At 37.5% G+C, this 23,826-nt stretch overlaps 1 protein-coding gene across 2 annotated transcripts in view; it reads left to right on the forward strand.

Annotated features, from left to right (window-relative positions):
• Positions 1-17,907, forward strand: part of CNNM1 (cyclin and CBS domain divalent metal cation transport mediator 1) — an 80,650-nt gene extending 62,743 nt beyond the window's left edge. For both annotated transcript variants that reach the window (XM_051981838.1, XM_051981839.1), the window contains 4 exons: positions 10,959-11,142; positions 11,306-11,434; positions 13,809-13,931; positions 15,308-17,907. In XM_051981838.1, coding sequence (XP_051837798.1) covers positions 10,959-11,142; positions 11,306-11,434; positions 13,809-13,931; positions 15,308-15,387 — 516 coding nt within the window. In that variant the 3' untranslated portion in view covers positions 15,388-17,907. The remainder of the gene's footprint in view (positions 1-10,958; positions 11,143-11,305; positions 11,435-13,808; positions 13,932-15,307) is intronic.
• The last annotated feature ends 5,919 nt before the right edge of the window (positions 17,908-23,826 follow it).

The raw sequence follows: 23,826 nt of genomic DNA on the forward strand, positions 1-23,826 counted from the left end.
CAAGTCTGGTAGTTTTGATCCCTGAGCAAATAAAATGCAAATAGGTCCCATATAAACAGTTAACATTCCTTAATTGTCCAAGAGGAGTGTGATTAGCCTCAACTGAATGCCAGTCCATCTTTCTTAGAATGGCCAATCATGATGTTCCACAATTACCAAGATCCCTTCTTTCTTGTGTGTCAATAAAAATGGCTCCCTCCTCATTGGGATTGCTGGCTTTATTGAGGAAACCATTCTGACCCATTTTGTTAAGTTATATGCATCCCTGTCAATAAACTGATTTTGCTGAGAGTACATACTTCAGTTTACTTTTATTAAATTTACGAAGACAAGTGAAGTATTGGAAAAGCTCCTGGTAGAATCCATGAATCAATGAAGGCCAATATCCCCTTTTTAAATGTTAGGTTCACCCTTCCACTGCAAATATATAGCTAAGTAGCTAAAATATTTTCTTCCACTGAAGAACCTAAGATAAAGTATCCATATGTGGAGAAACTTGAGAAAAACAGAGATCAGTTAAATCTCCGTCCAAAAACCTTGTTTTAAATGTTTTATTTTACTATCAGATTTATAATTATAACAATGTGAAGGCAGCTTGTGAGCTCATGCTATTGCTCAAAATATTACTTTTTGGCAGATTCAAGTTCAATCTGGGAAGCAGCTACCACAGGAAGTAACCAATGGATGAAAAGATATTTTAGTTGTCATGTCAACAAGTATTTATTATGCACTTACAGTGTGCTGGAACAGAACATTGCTTCCATCTCTAGTTGACCCCTCTATTTCTCTTTCCTTTGCCCCATGGAAGGAAGCAATGAGGACTCTGAGGGAACCTGTGAATAATGACAGCAAAAAGAGCGTAAAGGAGGGTGGTTGCTAGAATGATTGAATAAGCTCCATTAGTGAATTGCTGAGAGAACTAGCTGCAAGGACTCTTTATACCCAATTGACCAGAAGTCTCTGGAAGGGGAAAGATAGGATTCTACATGAGTTCAAAAAGAACACTTAATCATTGACTGGAACAAAAAAATAGCATTAGATTAAGCATTAGATTAATTTGAGTTGAGGATTAACAAATAATTTACAAAGGAACGCTTAGATACTTATATAACTTTAAAAGACAGCGCTGTACTTTTCAGGGGTCAGCAAACTATAGTACAAAGACCAAGTCTGACCCTCAGCTTTTTGTACAACCTCTAAACTCAGAATGTTTTTTTTAATATTTTAAATAGTTTTATTGTATTTATATACAATATACACACACAAACACACACACACACACACATATATATATATATTGCCAGCCCATTTTATATCTTTAAGTGCCTCATTGATTACTGTTGTTTAAATCTTTTGATAAAGAGATATATTTTTTATATAAAAAGAGATAAAAGGAAAGTTCTTCTAGCCAAAAAAGGAAAATTAGTGAATAAAAAACCATTGTGTTTAAACCACAGAACCTTGAACTTATCATTTTATTATTACCTAGTAGAAGAGGACTTAAATAATAGAACTTAAATGATAAATTTTTTATTACAGGGTCTATTTATTTACCATATATTATTATTTATAATGTAGTGTCTCTGATTATATGTTTGTTATATTAGAGGACTTATTTAAGACCTTGAAAACTTCAGCCTTAAATTACATAATATAATAATAGAAAATATAAGAAAGATATTCAAGCTTAATAAGATCATATTTTCCATATTTGTGGAATATATTAATTGGAATAATTAAATGGAATATGGAAAATATTAACCATATTTATGGTTAGTCTGTGGTCTGTCTAGCTGTCAAGCTAAACTTCCTGAAAATGCTTCTTTGTTGTTATTGTTTGCAAAATTAATAGCAGCTTTGTAGTCTCTGACAAAATGTAAGGGATTGCTTAGTTAGTATTTGCTTTTGTGGAGAGAGAAAAGGGAGCAGGAACTGTTTCTGTTTGTTGGAAATAAGTTGGATTGGGAAAGCCTGGTTGGGTAACAGTTAAAAAACACGTTGCAACAGTAATCGCCAAGGTTCCCTGCTCCACCCTGTCTGTATGACCAATCACCTCTGTTGATCAGTCCCAGCTTTGAACTGTCAAAGAGATTTTCTATATAAGTTTTTTTTATACAATAGATCCCTTATGTCTTCTTCCTCCCCTATCTTCATTTACCCTTTCCTTGTTTCTCCTTTCCTCCCCGTTTCTTTTCTTCTTTCTCCTCTCCTTCACTTCTCCAGCTCTTCTTTCCTTTCTCCCATTTTCCTCTCCTTATTTTTTTTCTTTTTCTTCATTTTCTTCATCAAGCCTTTACCTTCCAAAAACCTTCCCTACATCCACCAGCACCTTACTCAAACTCAACTGCTACATTGTCTGATTATTATAAAGTAGAAAATGAGAAAGAAAATACTTGAACTGTGTAAATAACAGTGCCCAGAACTAGATATTTCCCCCTTGGTTGCTTTTAATCCTAGTTCAAATTACAAGTTTGTCATCCTAGTTCAAATTACAAGTTTGTCATTTTTTTGAACAAGACTAAAATTGAACCATACTGAGTTTGCTCATGTAGACATCAGGAAATGTACTTTAAAATATTAACTTCAGGGAGCCACCAGAAAAAGGCTTTACTTGTGGAAAAAGCAGTTGGTTCCATTATGGAAGCAGGTTTTGATTATGAGCTTTGGTTCAATGCCTGTGTACCAGACTTCTTTTCTGTCTTATAGATGTCCAGAGGTGCCAACCAGGTGAAGGTGACCCCAACACTATAAAGCAGTTGTTGGAGCACTGTCCAGTTTGAGTCACCTCCCCTAAAGAAATTGAGAAAGGCCACCTAAGTGGGATTATGGAGGGCAACCTAATGTGGCCAGGTATGTTGGTAGCATGGAGTGCCAAGCCTTGGATGATTTTATTGGGGAAAGAATAGTAAAGGTGATGTACCTGAAGCAGTCCAATAGAAAAGGACATAGGGATAACCAGTTGTTAAAATTCTGGTGTTCCATATCCTAATTATTATTTGAGTGGTAGTACTTACATGTTGGGGGGAGCCACATTGCCAGATCTATCAGGGTCCTCCAAATATGAATGCCAGCTTTCTTTGAAATTCTGCCCCACTTTAAGAGGTTTTGGTGAATGTTGGAGATTTAATATAATAAATGTTCAAAAATATTTATTAAGTTGAATTAAAGTAGGGAAGACTTATCTCCATCATCCTTTTAACTTTAGTAGTAAAGTTTGCCTCTTTTAGTTGGGGTGTCCTGCTTTGATGCTCCATTCAGGTCAGTCTTTTTATCAGGACACTAGACCTTTCTAGCTTTCCTGACATCAAACTCATTAGTCCTGTGTTCTACTTTGTATCATTTAAAAGAGGTTTCAGTGCTAAGACCAATTAAGCATTTAACACCTCATGGAGTAATTAGTAAAGATAGATAAGGGACCTATGATGCCATTGGTATAAGGAATTCATGGAAGGAAACTCTTTCCATCAATGCAAGCATACCTTTTCTGAAAAGCATAGTCTTGGAGAGTTTTCCCAAACACTGATAGGTTAAGTGATCTGCCCAGTGTCACACAAGCATTCTGTTTGAGGGAGCTGATTTTGTCTGATCTGACTGGCTAGATGGGTATCATCCTATTTCTCTCTCACCACTTCATCTGAATGCTTCACAAAGCTAGAAGCTGAATAGAAAAATATGGCCTTTTTCAATAGAGAGAGGCATAATTAAGTATGGCAGCTATGTTGGGTGAAGAGGTCATTCTAGGCTTTCCTAAAGTATCCCACATGAAAATAACTTTTTTTTCCAACAAGAACAAATAGAAAATAATAAAGACAAGAGGAAATGGATGGAAGAAATACAAACTGGCAAATACCTTCAAGGTAGGCGGTACAACATAGGGGGGAAAAATGCTAACCTAGCAGTCAATACATCTGAGATAATGCATATAAAGGATTTTGAAATCTTAAAGTACAATAAAGTACATTATCTTTTCCAGCTCATTTTACAGATGAAGAAACTGAGGAAAACAGAATTAAGTGACTTGCCTAGGGTCACATAGTAAGTGTCTGAGGCTGGATTTGAACTCATGAAAAAGTCTTCAAGACTCCAAGCTCAGTGCTCAGTGCATCCTAGCAGCATCATTATTGTTTGCATATATAGCAGTTGGATTTTAGCAAGTCTTTGACTTCTCAGTTGACTTCTCTGTAAAATTAGGGAGTTGATAGATGATTCTTGAGGTGCCTTTTGTCTTTACTATTCTTTTGATAAGAGATTTCACCAGAGTGAAAAATATAAGCCTGTTTACAAAGCAAACTTTTACCCTGAGATAGTATAGTAAAAAAAAAAAAAAAAAAAAAGAACATTGTTTTTGATATCACTTCAACTCTCTGGGTCTCAGTTTTCTCATTATTTAAATGAGGGGACTGAATGAGATGGCCTCTGAGGTTTTTTCCCCAGGTCTAAATTAAGGATCCTATAATTTTATTATCAGTACAGAAATATTGTATTCAGGTTTAATTACTATAATAGACTTGGGAAGCCAAAAAGACCTTTAGAGATTGTCTTTTTATAGATGAAGCCACTGAGGTCTAAGGTCCTTACTAAGGAGATTCACTGTATTCATATCCCTAAGAATAATTCATAGCAGTGTAGATTTAGAGCTGCCAGCAACCTTTGAAGCCAACAAGTCTGCCTCCTCCATTTTGCAGATGAAGAAAACTGAAGTTCAAAGAGATGAAGTAATTTTATTGAAGTCATAGAGGAAGCACAAGATGGCACAGTGGAGATTTGAATCCAGGCTCACTGGCTCCAAATCCATCTACCATGCTGCCTCCCATCATCTCATAAAACATGCTTCCCAATGATTAATCAGAATCTTATATATTCTCTTAAGAGTTTGTTATTGTTGTTATTCAGTAGTGTTTGACTCTTCATGACACCACCTGGGGTTTTATTGGCAAAAGTATTAGAGTAATTTGTCATTTCTTTCTCCGGGTCATTTTACATATAAGGAAACTGAGGCAAACAGGGTGAAGTGACTTGCCTATGGTCTTACTGCTAGTATTTATCTGAGGCTAAATTTGAACTCAGGTCTTCCTGAATCTTTATTAAGTCTTTCAGCACTCTATCCATTCCGCCACTAAACTGTCCTTTTCAAGAGTTTGGGTCCAAGCAAATACAATATAAGCAGAAGAGAAAAAAGGGATAACAGAACTGGTGGTGAGTGCTGAGAATTCAACTCTGGGGAGCAAGAAGCCCATGTAGAGCCTGGAAATGACTATGGCTAATTGGGTACCATCAGTTCTAATCTTTGTCATAAACTGTCCCCTTCCTTGACCTTGGCCCTTGTCCAATTAGCCTTCATTATTTCTTAATTGCAGTTGCTCTGTGCACTCAAATGAAGAACTCAAAGAAAGGCATGTATTTGAATGTATTAGGGGAGAATTCTGGGCCTAGAGCATTGCTGTTCCCTCGGGTAGCTATGGGGCTTGGAACAGACCTTTGCCATGTTTCTCTGAAGCTCTGCTAGTTAGCAAAGTCATGTACATTCAAAATAGCTGAACTTTCTTCTTAGAAACAATTGTTCCAACTTGTGTTGAACAGGAATGTGACTCAGCTTTTCCCTAACCAGGACTTGTGCAATTAGAGACTCCCAGAGCCTAAAGTTGCTTAGGGATGAGGCTGGGGCTCTGGCCTGTCAGGAGCTCTCAGCCAGAGATGGAGAGAGAAAGCATCCAGTGACTCACAGGAGAATAAAAAACCATTGAGATTTGGATGAACCAGAAAATCCTTCATTTGGATCCTAGGAAAGACCATGCCTAAGCTCCTGAATCAGTTGAAACCCAAGCTGTCATTTTCTGACTTAGAAAATTATTTTCACATGTAATGGACATGAAACACTTCTGAAGCTCAAGCAAAAAGATGTCCCAGAGAATGACCTAATGCTCGAGTCTTCAGTTTAAGCATGTAGCCTCAGTTTTGCCTAGAATCATGCAGTTCTAAGGCTCAGAGAGATTACTAACCTATAGTCACAAAAGTAATTAGTGCCAATTAAGTGTCAAAATCTTGTATGAGAAGTGCCACTTAAGTCTTTATTTAATCACTTCATTAAATAGGTGCTAATAAGTGCTCTCCACCAAGCTGAAAGCTTTGTATCCCTCAGTCCATGTCTCTCTTTAAAATGACTCAAATTTGCACTGTCTTAAGTATTCCTTCAATTTATCAATAAACATTCATTAAGCACCTACTATGTGCCAGACATTGTTCCGCTTTGTTTCCATCTGGATTTGGAAGTATTATACCTCAAAAATTGCACCCCAAGAATTTTTAAAAGGAAAAAAGAAACTATGTATTAAAAATAAGTTATAAGAAGAATTCCAAGTTTAAAAAAAAAATCTGTAAACACAATGGGACATAACAGAAAAAGAATGCCACTCTTGGAGTTAGGAAAGTTCTGAGTTTGAATGAAAGTTCCAATCTGAGTTCAGTTCTGAGTTCAAACAGCGAGACTAATGCTTGCACAGTCACAATTATAGGTATAATTATAAGGAAACGAGCCCTGTTGTGCTCTTTTTGTTCATAGGGTTGTCATAAGAAAGGAATAAAGGGATTTTTAGTTGTAAAACTTTATGTAAATATGTGTTACAATATAGTTTTGTAGCTATAGAATGATAACTGAAGGAGGCCATGTTGATTTCGACTCCCAGCTGTACCACAATTAACCAGTTGATCAAATTGCTTCCCTTCTAGGAACCTCAGTTTTCTTATCTGTAAAAAAAATAAATAAATAAATATTAGAAGAGGTAGACTAGGTCCAATCATTAAAGATTTCTTCCAAAACTGACATTTCTTTGTGTCTGAGAGTTGTTTTTGCTGTGATCCAGAGAGTCCAAAATGAGTTCCCAAAACAAAGCTATTGTAGGTGTGGGGAGGTTAACACGTCACAGACTAGGGTGGGCCTTGGGTACTATTTTTGGTTAAGTGGTGACTTAGAAGAAAGATTAAAAATCATAGAATCTCAGAATAAGAAGAAAGCTCAGTAGTCATCCATCCCAACCTATTCCTAAAAAAGATTTCCTTCCACCACATGTCTGACAAATGATTGTCCAGCTTTTGCTTGAAAAATCCACATTGAATCATAGGGCTGCCCATCAACTGGGGAATGGCTAAACAAACCTTGGTATATGAATTTAATGTAATATTGTGCTATAAGAAATAACAAATAGGATAATTTCAGAAAAACTTGGAAGACTTATGTGAATTAAAGCATAATGAAATGAATAGAACCAGAAGAACATTGTAGACAGTAATAGTAATATTGTCTGGTGAAGAATTGTGAATGACTTGGATATTCTCAATAGCACAATGGTCTAAGACAACTTCAAAGGATTAATGATAAGACATACTAACCTCCTCCAGAAAAAGAAATGGTATTGATTAAATTTAGACTGAAGCATACTATATTTCACTTTCTTCCTTTCATTTCTTTCTTTTATAATCATACAAAATGACGATATAAAAATGTTTTACATAATTGCACATGTATAACCGTTTTCTGATTGCTTACTATCTTAGTGGGAGGAGAGGAGAGGTAGGAAGAAAGGGATAGAACTTGGAACTCAAAACTTTAAATAAAAGTAGAGAGAGAAAGAGAGAGACAGAGAGAAGGAAGAAAGGAAGGAAGGAAGGAGGGGAAGAAGGAGGGAAGGAATGAAGGAAAGAAGGAGGGAAGGGAAAAAGGAAGGAAGGAAGAAAGGAAAGAAGGAAGGAAGGAAGGAAGAAAGGAAGGAAGGAAGGAAGGAAGGAAGGAAGGAAGGAAGGAAGGAAGGAGGGAAAGAAGGAGGGAAAGAAGGAAGGAAGGAAGGAAGAAAGGAAGGAGGGAAAGAAGGAGGGAAGGAAGAAAGGAAGAAAGGAAGGAAGGAAAGAAGGAGGGAAGGAGGAAAGGAGAGAAGGAAGGAGGGAAGGAGGGAAGGAAGAAGAGAGATCCTCATTGAGAGAATTCCCATCTTACCTGAGGCAACTTCTTATACTGTTGGATATCTCTGCTTTTTAGGAAGCATTTCCTTACAGCAACCCTAAAGTTGCCTCTGTACAGCTTCAGTTCATTGTTTTAATTCTGCCTTCTAGAACCAAATGGTACAAGTCCAATAAACCCTTCTTTTAGATAATCCTTTTGTCCCACCAAAATCATCTGTTTTCCAGGCTAAACATCCCTAATTCCTTTCACACAACCTTAAGGTATCAACTTAAGACCTATCACCACTTTGACTACCTTCCTCTAAATGATCTCCAACTAATTTGTGTTCTCTCGAAACTAGGACACACAATGAACAATTTATTTTTCCATTCCCAGCTTCCCTCTCAGCAAAATAGGAAGTCTCCTGATTTAATGGCAGACTGTTTAATTCAATATTGCATTTTAAATGTGGTATGACCAGGGCAGAGTGAAATGAGACTACCACTTCTTTATTTCTGATTCAAACTAAGATGGCCCATGCTTCACTGCTGAATCAGCTTGGCCTTTCAGTACACCAGAAGTCCCATGTCTTTCAGGAGATAGAGAAAGAGGAAAGAAATACTTCCACAGGCTAATGAATATCCAAATATACTCTTGCCTTTATGCTCATTCTGGAACCCACCTCCATCTTTTTTATGCACAAGAGGGTTCTGTTGTGGGCAAAATTGTGTCCAATGCACAGGACTTTAGGTGCCACTGGAAATTCAACATCAAATGTACTGAACTTATATACTTTGGAGAAACCAAAACACTATTCCCAGCAGACACAGATCACTCCTCCTACCTACCCATACATATCCTTAGCTCCTTCAGAGCACCTACATCCCTCAAACTAAATATAAATTCTGGGTTATGATAATTCAGCCCAGACAGAACTGAAATAGAACTTTTGGGAAGAGATTTTTGGAGTCTTTCTAAACCTAACACCCAACCTTAATGCTTAGTCAGACCTTGTATACAACAAAGAAAATGAATCTCTTTTTTTATAGGTTCAGTAAAGAAAAAATAATTTTATTCTTCATTGTCAAAATACTTTTTTAGTTTTTCAGAGCTCACGAATGGGGCCATAGAAGTCCAATACAGCAAAAATTATTGATCTCATAAGATTTTCTTACTTAAAAGAAAAAAGACTTCAGATGAATTGTTTTGTAGTTATTTTTCCTCTAATACCCTAATTCCTAAATAGCAAAATTTCCAGGCCTCTTGAAGAACTTCAGAGCTTAAAGTTATCATTTGAGACAGCTTGTGGTATAGTTGAAAAGGTATTGGACTGGGTGTTGAGAACTGGATCCCAAATTATAGTTGTTCCATTAATTTTCTGTGTGACCTCTTGATCTCTACTGTGGATGTTACTTTAAGAACTGCTGGCCTAGATTAGGATCACTAAAGCTCTATTTAGAGAGCCCTGTATGATCTAAAAATAGTTTGAAGCTCATTTTATGCTAAAATCTTTTTCCAAATAAGCAAAGAGAAGAAATTGACATAGGGTCCACGTGTGATCATCCTTAGGAGCCATAAGAAGGATTTTCTAGTTTCCCAAACCTAGAGGGCTTCCTATTCCCATGTGAGTCGTTGCCCATTTTCTTTCTGTCTCAGACCTGGAGCATTGTAGACAAGGATTCCTCAAAGAGCTTCTCCACAAAGAGCTTGAAAGGCCAGAGCTCTGGCTGTATCTTGAGCAAATTTCTGGTCAATGTTTGAGATTATCGAGCACAGTCCTTGGAAAAAATTAGAAAGTAGAGAAGTTTGTTTTCTATATCTTTCCATTCAAATTTCAGTTAGCCTCTCCTCTAGAGACAAAAGTCTTTCACAATCCTCATTATTACAGCACATTATTCACTCACCAAGGGAATCTAGATGCCTCCATGATAGAAAACCAGATTTGGAGACAAGAATACTAGAGTTCACATCTGGCCTCAGAGACTTATTAGCTAGTGACCCTAAACAAGTCACTTCAACACTGTCTGCCTTAGTGCCCTCATCATAAGGGTGCTTAAGATTCCTCCTGTCCCATTAACCCCTCTCTTCTATTATAATTTACTTACCACAGTATCTCAGAGCTGGAAAGAACTTTAGAAACCAGCTGTTCCAATTCATAATCTGAATAGTTGTATAACATTTATCTATCAATCAACATTGATTGATTGATATGATATATAATTATACAACAAATCTGACGAGATCATCCGGCCTAGCTTGCCCTTCTGAGGTCTAATCTCTCCTCCAGAGGAGAGTCCCTTGAATTCAGCTCTCAGGATTCTTTTTCTTCTTTTTAGACTTTTATCTTATTACCTTAAGACCCTGTCTTCTTCTGGTGTTTGTTTAGTTATTAGTATGTATTATTATGAATTGTGTTCTCTCTAAACTGAAACACACAATGAACAATTTATTTTTCCATTCCCAGCTTCCCTCTCAGCAAAATAGGAAGTTTTCTGATTTAATGGCAGGCTGTTTAATTCAATATTGCATTTTAAATGTGGTATGACCAGGGCAGAGTGAAATGAGACTACCACTTCTTTATTTCTGATTCAAACTAAGATGGCCCATGCTTCACTGCTGAATCATCTTGGCCTTTCAGTACACCAGAAGTCCCATGTCCTTCAGGAGATAGAGAAAGAGGAAAGAAATGCTTCCACAGTATTAGTATGAAAGTATTAAAAACTGATAGTGACACTGAGTTACTAGGTTCAGAAAATATGTGTATATATTAAGATTTATTTTGAATTTTGCTATTACCTCAGGAAGAATTTGTCACCAGTTGCAAAAATATTTTTGAATAGTGTCCTTGCCCTTCTGAGTGTTCCTCATCTTATTGTGTAGTTCAGAGACTAGGTGGTAAATATTCAAAATGGTACTGCCTCTTGGCCTAGGTTGAGATGGTTGCTTATACCAGTGATGGGCTCCATAGATTGAGGTCTGATTAGCCCATCCTGAACCATCTTTCCCTCTCTCTGCTTTCTCTTAGATCACTCGACAACAGTATCAGAATGCACTCACTGCTTGCCACATGGATAGCTCCCCTCAGTCTCCAGACATGGAGGCCTTTGCTGATGGAGATTCCACCAAGGCACCAACTTCTCGTGGAACCCCGCAGACCCCTAAGGATGACCCTGCCATCACCCTTCTCAATGATAGGAACAGTCTTCAGTGTAAGTCAATGGGGCTGGTCATGGAGGCAGCATCCAAAGGAAACTGCCAAGGAATTAGGAGCCTCCAGTCTCTCTGGCTACCAGCCAATCACTGCGATCCTGGGCCTCCAGAAGGGTCTCTGGACCACTCCAGATCAACGCAGTGGTTTGGTGTCTTCTACAGGCAGCCGGACAGATGGTTTGAAGAGCCCTAGTGAAGCGGTGTACCTGAAGATGGAAGAAATCTCCTTCGAACAGGAGGAACTGAATGCCGAGGAGAGCAGAAATCCTCAGTTTCTTCCAGTTAGACCAGGTCAGATGGGGCTGCAGTTCCTGATTTTAGAGCTGGAAGGGCACTTAGAAATTGTCTACTATACCACATTCTTCCCCATTTTACAGGGGGAGAAAACCAAGGCTCTGACAAAAGGACTTTTTCACTCATAGTAACAACTAGCATTTCATGTAGTGTTTTAAGGTTTGCTATTCACTTTACATATGCTGCCTCATTTGGTTCTCATGACAACTCTCTGAGGTAAGTGCTGTTTTCATTCCCATCTTGAAGCTGGAGAAACTGAGGGCCAGAGAAGCTAAGTGACTTGCCTAACAAAAGTCACACAACTAGTTAGTATCAGGGGTAGGATTTGAATTCAGGTCTTCCTGACTCTGAAGTCCAGCATTCTATCCAATCTATGGATAGCCTGGCTCATAAGTGGCAGAGCATTGATTGGAATCTGGGGATCTATTACAAAAGGACTATGAGAATGATCACCTTTTAGTAGGACTGTGGCCAGTGAGACTAAGTGAAGGGAATATTGTGATTTGATTTATTCTTATGCCCAGGTGAGTCCATTTCCCTTCATTCTCTAAGTACTTTAGATAAATCATTTTCAAAGTGGACCTTCTTCAGACTCCTAAGGATGCTGTAGCAAAACTAATTAACCTCCCAGGCACCAGCTCTTCTGACTGTAATTGTAGCTATAGGCCTTTCACCTCTATTTTCTAAATCTCCATAACATTAGGCCTCCCGGATCTGCCTCGTCTCTGTGGCACTTTGGAATCAGTAATGTCAACATTGCCACCATATCTGGTCCACCTTCCACCTCTTCTTTGATATTCTCCCCTTCTTATACAGATCCAGATCACCAATTTGTAGTTTATTTAGAAGGGAAAATAATATGTAGGTATGTATATGCATATATACATATGTGTATTACATTACAAATAAATAAATTTTATATAAATATAATATAAATATATAACAAATTTTATTTGTCTTAAACATACATATGCATATGTACATGTCTACATATACATTACATATATATTCAGAAATAATACATCAGGAAGAGGTAAGTATAATAGTTTATAAAAGAAATCTGTATAATTTAAATGAGATTTTCCTCAGCTTTTTTTCCTAACTACAATTTTCTTACCTCAGCCCTAACTTATCTTTTTAGGTGAAGTGGTCTGTGTACTTAGTGCTGTAGTTATCAAGCTTTTAGGTGTCAGGACCCCTTTTTACTCTTAACAATTACAGAGGGCCCCCACAAAGAGTTTTTGTTCATACATATTATGTCTATTGATATTTACCATATTTGGGCAATAAAACAGTACTATTACAAAAATAGTTTATACTTCATGAACCCCCTGAAAGGTCCTTAGGGATCCCTAAGAAAATGACCTCTCTCCATACAGAAATCTCCCATTTAGATCTAATTCTTTGGTTCATTCTTCTAATCCTAGGTCCTTTCTCAGAATAACAGGAAGTCTCCTCTTTTAACTATGGGGTTTGGAGTATTCCACTTATATTGAAGCTACTTGGTTAACCATTCAGTAAACATTTATCAGGCTCATACTATGTACTGGTTATAGTTATTCCCTGGGAAGATAAAAAATTTAAAGAACAACCTGCTTTCATTGATGTTAAAATCTCCAAAAGGATAAGAAAGAACTAGCAAAAGACAGTACAGCACTCGAGATTTACAACAGGTAGCCTTTTTTCCTTCACTGATGACAGTGATTACTCTGGCCAGTCATTTCCCCAAACTTCATGTAATGAGTAGTATGCCAATCTCTCTGGGGGTAGTGTCCCCCAAATCTGCTTCATTGTTATTCAACCCCATTGCCTCCTGATTTCATCTCCCTTACAAAATGAACATTACACCAATCCATAGGGGGCTTAATATTTTAAGATTAACCCTAAAATACATTCCTCTAGCTCAGTGGTTCTCAAAGTGTTCCAGAGAATTCTGGGAGTCTGAAATCCTTTCAGAGGATCTACAGATTCAATGTGTGTATATTTAATTTTAATATTGTAAATATCTATAAATGTAACTCTTATAAAAACTTTTTGGACAGATCTTCAATAATTTTTAATAATAAGAAGGGATAGTGAGAACTATGCAGTATATACTTACCTTGCTAAGACCAAAAAAAGAGCCAGGTAATTTTGTTTGGTTTCTAAAGTGGAGTAGGTTTGGTAGTAAAGAGAATCAATTTAGTACAGTGGAAAATATACTATACTTAAAATCAAAGAACCTGGATTCAAATCTCATCCTTGAACATTTACTAACTGCATGACATTGGCCATTACCTCTCTCCAGGTCCATTTCCTCACCTGTAAAATGAGAGATATTGTGCTATGGTCCTAAAATCATTTTCCATTTTTCCTTCTCCTCATATCTTAGAAACAGACAGTGAATGTTGTAATCTCATCTTGGACTCGGAGGACCCTAACCTGGGGAGTATGACCAGCCCCTCCAGCAGTGACTTTGAGGAGACACTGGGCAAGAAATTGCTGAGAACTTTAAGTGAGTAGATCCCTACCTATCTGGAAAGTCTCTTGGGAAGAAAGCCCTGCAAGAAAGCATTCCAAGATGGAATCATTGAATGACTTTGAAGGGGCCAGAACTGGGACCCAGGACTTTTATGTCTTACTCCATTGGGAAAATATCCCCATTCATTAAATATCCAGAATTCATTAATCAATTTGCCAAGCAAACTCAAAGAAATAAATTCAATGCACAGTAAAAAGCCAAAGTTAAATATCTTCCTCCTAAAAGTCCATCCTTCTAAATAATGATTGTAGTTTCAGAGCTCTAAAAGACTTTAAATGTCATCTAGTCCACTCATCCCATTTTACAGATACAAATATTGACATTAGATTAAATAATTTGCCCAAAGATCAGATTTGAACTCAGGATCCCTTCTGATTTCAAATACAGTACTCTGCCCACTATATAAGTCGATTGACTCTGATGCAAATTGATTTTTTTTTAGTACAACACTTATTTTTTGCTTCTTACTTAATATTCCTACAGTGTGTCATAGTAGGTAGGGTTTACCTTAGAGTCAGAAATACCTGGATTTTAGTTCTGCCATTGACCCATACTGCCCATGTGATCCTTGACAAGACTCAGAACATCTAAGTGAACATATACTATATGTTGCAGAGAATGTGCTGACCAGTATTGGTAGAGGGTATGTCCTTTCCCAAAGAAATCTTTGGTCCAGTCACTTTCCCAATCTGCATGGTCAACTGGATAGACTCCTGGCAACTGGGCATGAGACTCAGCTGCTCCCACCAATACAAGAGACTTGCCTTAGAAAGATATGATGGAGCAATTACCCTAAAACAGCATAATGAGATATGAAGGCTGAGAACAGGGAAATAGTGTCCAAGAGAGAGTTAATTCAGCAAGCTTTCTATGTGCCAGGCATTGTACTATATTTGGTGGATACAGAAAGGCAAATAATCCCTGCCCACAACAAGCTTACAATCTAACTGGGAAGGAAGTATGTATCACAAGGCATTCTGTGGGCTTAAATTCCCCTGTGAAATTTAATTTTCATAATCATTAGCTACCATTTTTTGAATCATGGGTTTTCTTACTTTGTCTTCCTTCTCTTCAGATAGAAAAAACTTCTTAGTCCTAAAAAACTTGCTGTCCCATTCAAAATGCCTGTAATGGCAAATGTGATGATTGCTTCCTCATTTCACTGAATTGAAGTTCAATTTCTACCCAAGTTAGAATTATTTCACTCTAGTCCAACCTATCATGTTCTTACATCTTTTCTACTTCTGAGGAAAGTAGAATGTATTGTAGTAAATATGAAGTCTTGAAAAATAATACAAGGTTTTGAAATGCTTCACAAATGGATCTTGGATCTTGTAATGTCTTTTCAGGTGTCGGGAAAAGGAAGAGGTCACCAGATGGGGAGAGGACCCCTGAGGAGAATTCCAATTTAACACCTCTAATCACATGACAGGAAATTATGCTTGAACATTAGGTGGGTGGATGGATTTCCACATGCTTTGGAAAAGATCATCCCTTCTATCATCTCCTCCATCTCCAGAGACCTGCCAAAGGCAATAAGGCACCATGTTTTTCGTTTCCTCCATGTTTCCTAACTGTCAATTTCAGCAGATATTTCCTTTCACCTCCATTCTGGCTCAGAGCCTTGCTGATGTTGTAAAGGAAACCAATGCCCTGAATGGAACATTATGGAAATGGTGTAAAGAAGTGACCGCAGCTTACCAGAACTCCCTTCAAGACCCATCTCTTCCAACTCCCTGGTGGATCTTTGGGATCCCCTGATGCTTTCTTAGATCATCTATTTTCATTTCATCAGTCCTTTCTCTAGGAAAGAAAGCCATTGTTGACCCAATTGAAACATCTGCACATGACTCAGCTCCAAGTGGGTTGGAGGATGGAGAGGCAGGTGAGAAAATTGATGCAGGAGAGAATGTAGAAAATAAGGTTTCAAAGCATTATTTGAATAAATTTTATAAATGTATACATATATATACATAGATGCATACATGTATGTATATATATATATGTATCTGTGTATATGTATATATGTGTGTGCGTATATACACACACATATATATATATTATATATATTTATACTTATATATTTCAACATAGTCGTCAAACACTTAAGAGATTCTTCCAGTAGTCCAATTCCTGCTCATGAAGGATTATGATGGCAGTGGCCTGCAAGTATCCATAGTGGCTTAGGGAATGATAGAGAAGATTCTTTAAGTAGCTTTTCTTGCCCAGGAATAGAGGGCAAAGGTTGGACCACACCTTCAGCATGCCTTGTGCAGCACCCACCAGTCACTGATCAGTCTATACGTCTGTGCTAGAAGACAGGCTTATGTGGATCAGCCAAATCCCAGGGGGAAGCCAAGTAATGAAATTTCAGCCTTTAAGGAAAGTAGCAAGAAACCTGTAAACAGCTATGGAAATGAGTTTTGCTACTTGAGAAACCAAAGAGTGCCAGGTCAGTCAAAGAGAGTGGCCCATTTGTATGTTTCTTTCTCAAGGAACTGCAGTGTGCATCCCCAGAAAAGTTGGAGAATTATTTCTCACATGCTCCTTCTTTTTCTCTCTCCTCTTTATCCTCTTCCTCTTTCTCCTTTTATGGCTAGACTGGCTGGCCAGCTTAGCAGCCTCTTTCATTTTCTGCTCTTTCTCAAGGGATGCTGAGGAAAGGCAGTTTTCAGAAATAGCCATATGGCAGTGTAATGACCATATCTTGGTAAGTCCTGGCATCTTAGTCGGGAATAAGTGTGCCTACAAAGAGATCCTTTGTCTTCTGTTCCTTCTTCTGTTCTGGCCCATCTCCTTCCTAATTGTTGTCCTGAGGGCCTGGTGCCCTCAAGGAACCTAAAGTGCTTCACCAACACTAGCCCTTTCCATGTGCCCCATTTTCCAGAATTATCTCCCCCTACTTCTTTTCCCACATCACCCAGCCTCTCAAAACTTCTCATCCCTTAGAGATGATCTCAGCTGAGTGCTAAGAAGACATCAATCAGATTTAACTAGTTCATGGTAACATGGAAAGTGTTTATAATTATCCCTGGATATTTGCATCTTTTAAAAGAGTGTTAGTTTACCCAAATAAATGTGTCATTGTTAGAACTCAGACTCCATGGGGCAAAATGAAGAAAATGATTTTGTCCGCTTTAAGAGAGAGTTTGGGAAAGGGAATTGGAGTGGTGTCTATCTCATCTCAACATCCCTTAAATTGTACCACACAGACAATTGCCCACTTTACCCATGAATATTGGAAACTATTGGAGACTCCTTAAAGATGCTGAGGGATTGGTTACAGGCCTGCTCACTGTAAGACTCCTCCCTCTCTTTTTCCCCAAACCAGGAACCAATTTCCCAGTAGAGTGGGTGTTGTGAAAGCCTCACTTCTAAGTGAGATGGAAATTTAGGAGTCTCAGCGTGTGTATGGCCCTATGCAGTGTGGTGCTGACCTTTCCCTTCTAAGCATGGCCAGCAGCCCAGTGGTGCATGACCTCACATAAACTCTCTTGCTGCATAAGAATATTTGTACCCCAATGCTTTCAGTGCCATCAGCCAGGACTAGAAAACCTTGTTGAGGTCTGTCAGGAGGTTTGAGTCAGAGCAGCTATTTACCCATTCCTCTTACCTTTCATGCATGGGCCAGAAGGACCTAGATCTAGGCCAAAAATTCTTCCCTTCACTCACCAGACATCTGGTTCCTTACTCCCTTCTTCCCTTCCCTCATCAGGCCTTGGGTCTCAGCTCTTGGCTATGTTTCTACTCTATTGAAGAGATTAGAGGGAGAGCCTCTCATCAGTACCCTTCCCCAACTTCATTCCTTCCTTCCCCCCATCTCCCCAGCCAATAATTCATTTTTCTTCAGGTAAAAAGTACTTGGTGAGAAGATTTTAGATAAAGTATTTATGAAGGATCAAATAAATTGTAAATAGTTTTTAAATAAAATGGAAATGCCTTTCCTGGATTGTGCCTGATTATTCTTCCCTATAATCTATTTGACCTTAAAAGGAGGCCACATTGGTAGAAAAAGTTCATGACTGCAATATGCAAGCCTGGGAATGTCCAATTTTTGGTCTTACCTGCACATTTAAGCAAAATTTCTCAATAACAAAGTAATTTGGGTGGTCCTAATATCCTACAAAGGTAATTTTTTTAGAGTTGTGCTTTCGTAAAGCAATTTCATACTTTGACCATTCTAGAATAAGTCAACTCCATCAAATTCCTATATAGTATTTTTAAATGACTTAGAATCTTTAGCTGCTGGTAATAAGCACACGCAGCTATTCCAATTCCAGTTCTGGTGAGAACACCTGAGAACACTAGAATAGCTCCATCTACTTCTTCAATGAAGGTCTTTGCTCTGTTTACCATTTCTGAGTGAGGTTTAATACCCGTTAATTGTCCTAATTGTTAATACTCTCCTGAGTTAGTTACTCAGAAGAAAGAAAGGATGGACAAGAATGAGGGGAGGGAAAAGGAATGGAGAGAGAAAAAGAGGGATAAAAAAGAGGGAGAGGAGGGGAAGGAAAAGGAAGGAGGATTGTAGGATACAGAGGAAGAAAAAAGGAAGAAGGGAAGGGAAAAGGGGAAGGGGAGAACTTGTCCTGACCGAGTTAATGAAAAAGGATTCCAAGGAGTCCCACTGAGTGGAAGAGCCATGAAGGATACCTAAAGAGGGGAATCAAGGGATCTGTAAGGTAAGGACTAAGTTTGTCTTCCTGACTCCTTCCCAACATGGTCACCAGTTAGGTGAAAGAGTGAAAAATACTTCTTAACCTTCTGATTTAGGGTTAGGGTTATTTATAAATAACAGGGATTCTCAGGGTTTAAAAAGTAATCTGAGGCAATCAGGTTGTGCAATGGATAAAGCATTGGATCTACATAGAGTCAGGAGGACTTGAAGTCAAATTTGGATTCAGACATTTGACACCTTCTAGCTATGTGACCCTGAACAAGTCACACTAAAGCAATAACAAAACACAACACAATCCAATCTAGGGAATAAGATTATGAGGGAATAGAGGGAAATCCAAAGCATTGTTGAGAATGGGATGCAGCAGAGAACTAAAAGAACCATCCCACCTTACCCCCTGGGAATTCCTAGAGATGAGGTTCTTCAACATGGGGCATGATACTCTTCTTGCTAAAGCAGCAATAGTAGCATCATTACTTTGTAAGATACTGATGCAAGATACACAGTGACCAAGCCTAAGGAATTTTGCAACTAACTCAAGAGGTATGTAGGATACTTTGTAGAAGTAGATGAGCCTGGATATTAGGTATTGGGGAAAACATTTCTCAAGATCAAAGCAATAGAACTGTGTGGCTATGTAAAAAGAGAATTTAAACTGGCAAGTCAGGGTGAACTCCACCGATTTCTATGCTAAGAGAGATCACTACTATTTTAGACATCCCCTGTCCTACCAGGATATTCTGATAAGATTAACTACAAGAAACTGGAACAGACCTGATCTTTGGGAACTCCTGGAGGCATTAGAGTTAATGAAGTTTAACACATTCTCTCCAAAATCTTCTGACTCTCTGTCCCTATTACTCAGTGTCTCCCAAAACAGAACTTTACCACCTCATAGCCCAATTTAGACTTTTTATTTTCTGTGTAATGTCACCCCAGATCTATGTGACGGCCATTACAATAACATTCTTTCTTGAATTGGAATCTTTGCCATCCACATGGCAACAGTCCATCAGCTGGTATCACTATTAAAACCCATTTTCTTATTTTTGATTTGGTGACTTCCACTCAAATGTCCCAAGATGGGAATAATTATTCCCCAAGAGGTCCTTAAAACTTCTGGGTTGAGAAATTCCCCATCAATCTCATGGTGACTCATCATTGAATGCACAGAGGTGATCGAATCTAGACTTGATATCACTATCATCAAATTGGTTGTCTTTCTGAAGCCATTATCCAAGGTGAGGCTGGGGACCTAGCTCATTAAGCACAATGACAACTACTTCGTAAATCAGAAAGAACCTGGAATGAGCAAATGAGAAGTCCTGAAGGAAAAAGCACCTGGAGGCCCACATGGTTGGAGTTCTTCTTCCAGCAGATGGTCATGACCCTGGAAAAGAAAGCATATGGGAAGGGGACTGCTGACTATGCAGTGAAAAAGAACATGATTTGGTTTCTTGAAACATGTTTTATATATTAAATAAAAATAAGAAATAAAGTCAGAATCTTCAAATTAGAAGAGATCTCATAGATCTTTTTCACATTGTGTCTGAACAAGGACTCCTCTAAAAAATATCCAACAGGTGGCTATCTAGTTTTCAAACTTTCAAAGGCAGGGTGTCCCACATTTAAATAACTCTAACTGGATAGAAAATGGTTTCCCACAAACCTATGCCTGCCTTGCTGTATGTTTAGTCATTACTCCTAGTGTTGAATTCTGGGCAAACAAGCTTAATTTTTCTCCCACATGGCAAACCTTAAAAATCTTTAAAATAGCTATCATTGGATTGTCTTCATCCAAAATAACTGTCATATGTGTGGTTGTGTGTGTGTGTGTGATTTTACATGTATATCAGATTGCTTACTTTGTTGGTAGGGGAAGAAAGGTAGAAAAAATGGGAATCAAAATCTTATAAAAGTAAATGTTGAAAACTAATAAAAATTTTAAATGGCTATCATGGACCCTATTGAGCCATATCAAATAAGACTTTTCTACTGCAGTTTTCCCAATTGCAATCCAATTCCAAATGCATCTAGTTTGAGATAAGCTTTTAAGTATCTACAATGTGCCAGACACTGTGTAGGCATTGGGGATGCAAGTATGCAGAACAAAAAAATCCCCATATCATAATAGGGGAGACATACACACACAACCACACATATATACATATGACATGCAACATATGTATATATACACATATATCACTATAAATACAAATGCTTATAAAAATACAAAGTATTTTAAATTTAAGTTCAACTACAAGTAGTTTGGGTGGGACAAGTAGTCATTGGTGGGACCAGGAAAGGCTTCATGTAGATTTTGCCTTAACTGTGTCTCAGAGGAAGAGAAGACTTTTAAAGTAAAGCTTTACTTTACTAAGCATACAAAGCTTGTGGGCTAGCCAGGTCTAAAGTACAAAGATAGAAGATGGAGAGTTCTCTGAGAAACAGAGAAGGCCAAATGGCTAAATTGTAGAATATGGAAAGGGGAATAATGTCCAATGAGGCCGAAAAAACAGATTGGGTAAAGCTTTAAAACTAAAAAGAGGGATTTGGTTTTTTATCCTAGATCCAATAGAAAGCCACTATTGTTGAAAGAGGGATTCACATGATTAGATCTGTGTTTAAAGAGGATTGTTTTGATAAGTGTTTGAGATAGACTTGGCTGATACGAGAATTGAGGCCAGTAAGAAAGCTGTTATAAAACTCTGAGAGATGCTGAAAGTCTCATATTAGTTGTGTGAGTATGGGCAGAATTGGATACAAGAAACTGTGGAAGTAGAGATGGGCAAGATTTTGAAACTGTTTCACTGTGTTAGGGTTTAGAAGAATGAGTCCAGGATAATGTTAAGCTTACAAACCTGGAAGAGTTTACCTTGCCAGAAAATGGGAAGTTTAGAAGAAGAAATAACTGGGAAAAGTTAAGTTCAGTTTTAGGATGTGTTGAGTTTGAGATATCTCTAGGACATTTGGTTTGAAAAGTCCAATAGGCAAATGATGACACAGTGCTGAATGAAGCTTAGCAGGGACTAGAGCTGAATGTATAGACCTGAATCCTCTTCAGAGAGATGATAGTTAAACACTTGAGAATTGATGAGAGCCCAAGACAGAGAACCTTGGGAAACACCCACACTTGGGGCCATGAAATGGATGAGTCAGCACAGGAGACTGAGCAAGGATAGGTAGAGCAAGGAGAGGGGAGAGTCATGAAAACCCAGAGAAGATCCAATTTTCTACCAATCTTTATGTGACATTTTCTCGAAAACCTTCATCATTTTGGCTTTCTTCCTCTAGATTCTCTCTAGTTTTTCAATGCCTTACCAAAAACACAATGACTCAATTGAACCCAGTTGTCTTTATAGAGTATGGTCAAGGTGAAATATAACAGGACTGTTGTTCTCCTTTAGTCCTAGAACATGTTTTATTGGTGGCCCTGCCATACTCCAGATTCATATTGATCTTGCAAGGACATTAAAACTTCCAGATCTTTGTCAGCCAAACTGCTATCTAAACCAAAGCTTCTTCCCATATGGAATTATGTAACTAAATGTAAGAGTCGTGAAAAATTTAGCAACAATAAAAGGTATCAAATATTTCACTAAGATTTAATTCTTTATATAAAAATAAATAAGCACATACATCTCAGTATGCAAACTGCCATTGTCTTTTATTAAATGGTAAAAGTATATGCATACCAAAGAATTTTTAAAATAAATTCCTTTGTGATTTATTATCAATACATGTTTGATTTGTATGCCTATTTGTATACTGAGAGATATGTACCATATACTTAGGGTTGTGTAAAAATTTCTTGAGCAAAAAAGAGTTGCAAGGGGAAAAAATTTAAGTAACCCTGATCCAGACCTATCTTCCCTATTTTGTCCTTATGAAAATGTTTTTGAAAGAAAAAAGTTTAAAGCTTTTTATTAAATTTAATTTTTAAAAGATATGGATCAATGATATCATCTGCTGAGATCTTAATGTATCTTGATTCTGAAATCCAACATATTAGCTATCCTTCTTAGTTTTGTGTCAGATATAAATATGGGAGTTTTACAATTACAAAAATTACAAAATTACAGATTCTATGGAAAGGAAAACTATTCCATAGGAGAACCACTAAAGTCCTATCCCAAGACTTTATTGGGGGAAAAGGTGACCCCGAGTACTCAAAAGTTTAGACTTTAGACCAATGGACATGAAACTCTGGCAAGTCATATCAAGTCAGAAGGACTTAAAGTACAAAATATATGTTCAAGCCAAATTTTGAGAGGTCCATCAGTAAATTAACAATAGGTTAACTACTCTAAAATGCAGACTATTAAGGTTGGTATCATGAAAGTAATGGAACTTGTAGGACTTGTAGGGATGTTGTTAGAATTCATTGTGAAGAAAGAGAATACTGGGCATAGTTAAGTATGTACCTTCAACTTTTAAAAAGCAAGTAATTGATGTTATGGCCAATGTCTCTATAAAGGAATTCTTCTTAAAAGAATACTTAGCATTTCTGTAACACATTAAAGATTTGCAAAGTACTTTACATGTTATTCTTATTTAGCTTTCACAATCACTTTGTAAGACAAGTGTTATCTTTATTTAAGAAAGGCTTAGAGGTTAAATGATTTGTCCAGAGACTCACACTAGTGTTTGAGATAGGATTTGAAGAAAGGGCTTCCAGAATATAAATCTAGCATGCTATCTATGAACTATTTAGCTGCTTCAAAAAGGGATAGGTGACTCCAAAAAAAATTATAACTGCATTTGTGAATAATCCTAATGCAAAAAAAAATCAAAAGAAAATAACAGAGCTATATAGAGTTCTTTTAAAATCTCACTTTTTTAATGTCAGATTTTTAATGTTTCAATCAAATACAATTAAGTTGAAATACAGATGTAGGGATATAATACCTCATTAAGTGATGAGCTCAAATTTTTAAAAAGGTACACTTAAGAAATAGAAAAGAGGGGCTTATAGCCCAAGACCAATGCAAAAGAGTAGCATGAACCTCTAAGTTTGGTGTTAAGCTCCAAGCTTAAAGACCAATGAGTTAAAACTTGTATAGATGCTATAGAAAATAAAAAAGAAGACACAAAGAATAGGTAATTTGGAGGAAGGCAATATTCTCAAAAGGAGTGAAGGCAAAATTCTGTAGCCACTATTTTATTTTCATTTTTCTCAGCAGGAAACCA

This window comes from Antechinus flavipes, chromosome 2, assembly GCF_016432865.1.
Source record: "Antechinus flavipes isolate AdamAnt ecotype Samford, QLD, Australia chromosome 2, AdamAnt_v2, whole genome shotgun sequence".
Classification (NCBI taxonomy): domain Eukaryota; kingdom Metazoa; phylum Chordata; class Mammalia; order Dasyuromorphia; family Dasyuridae; genus Antechinus; species Antechinus flavipes.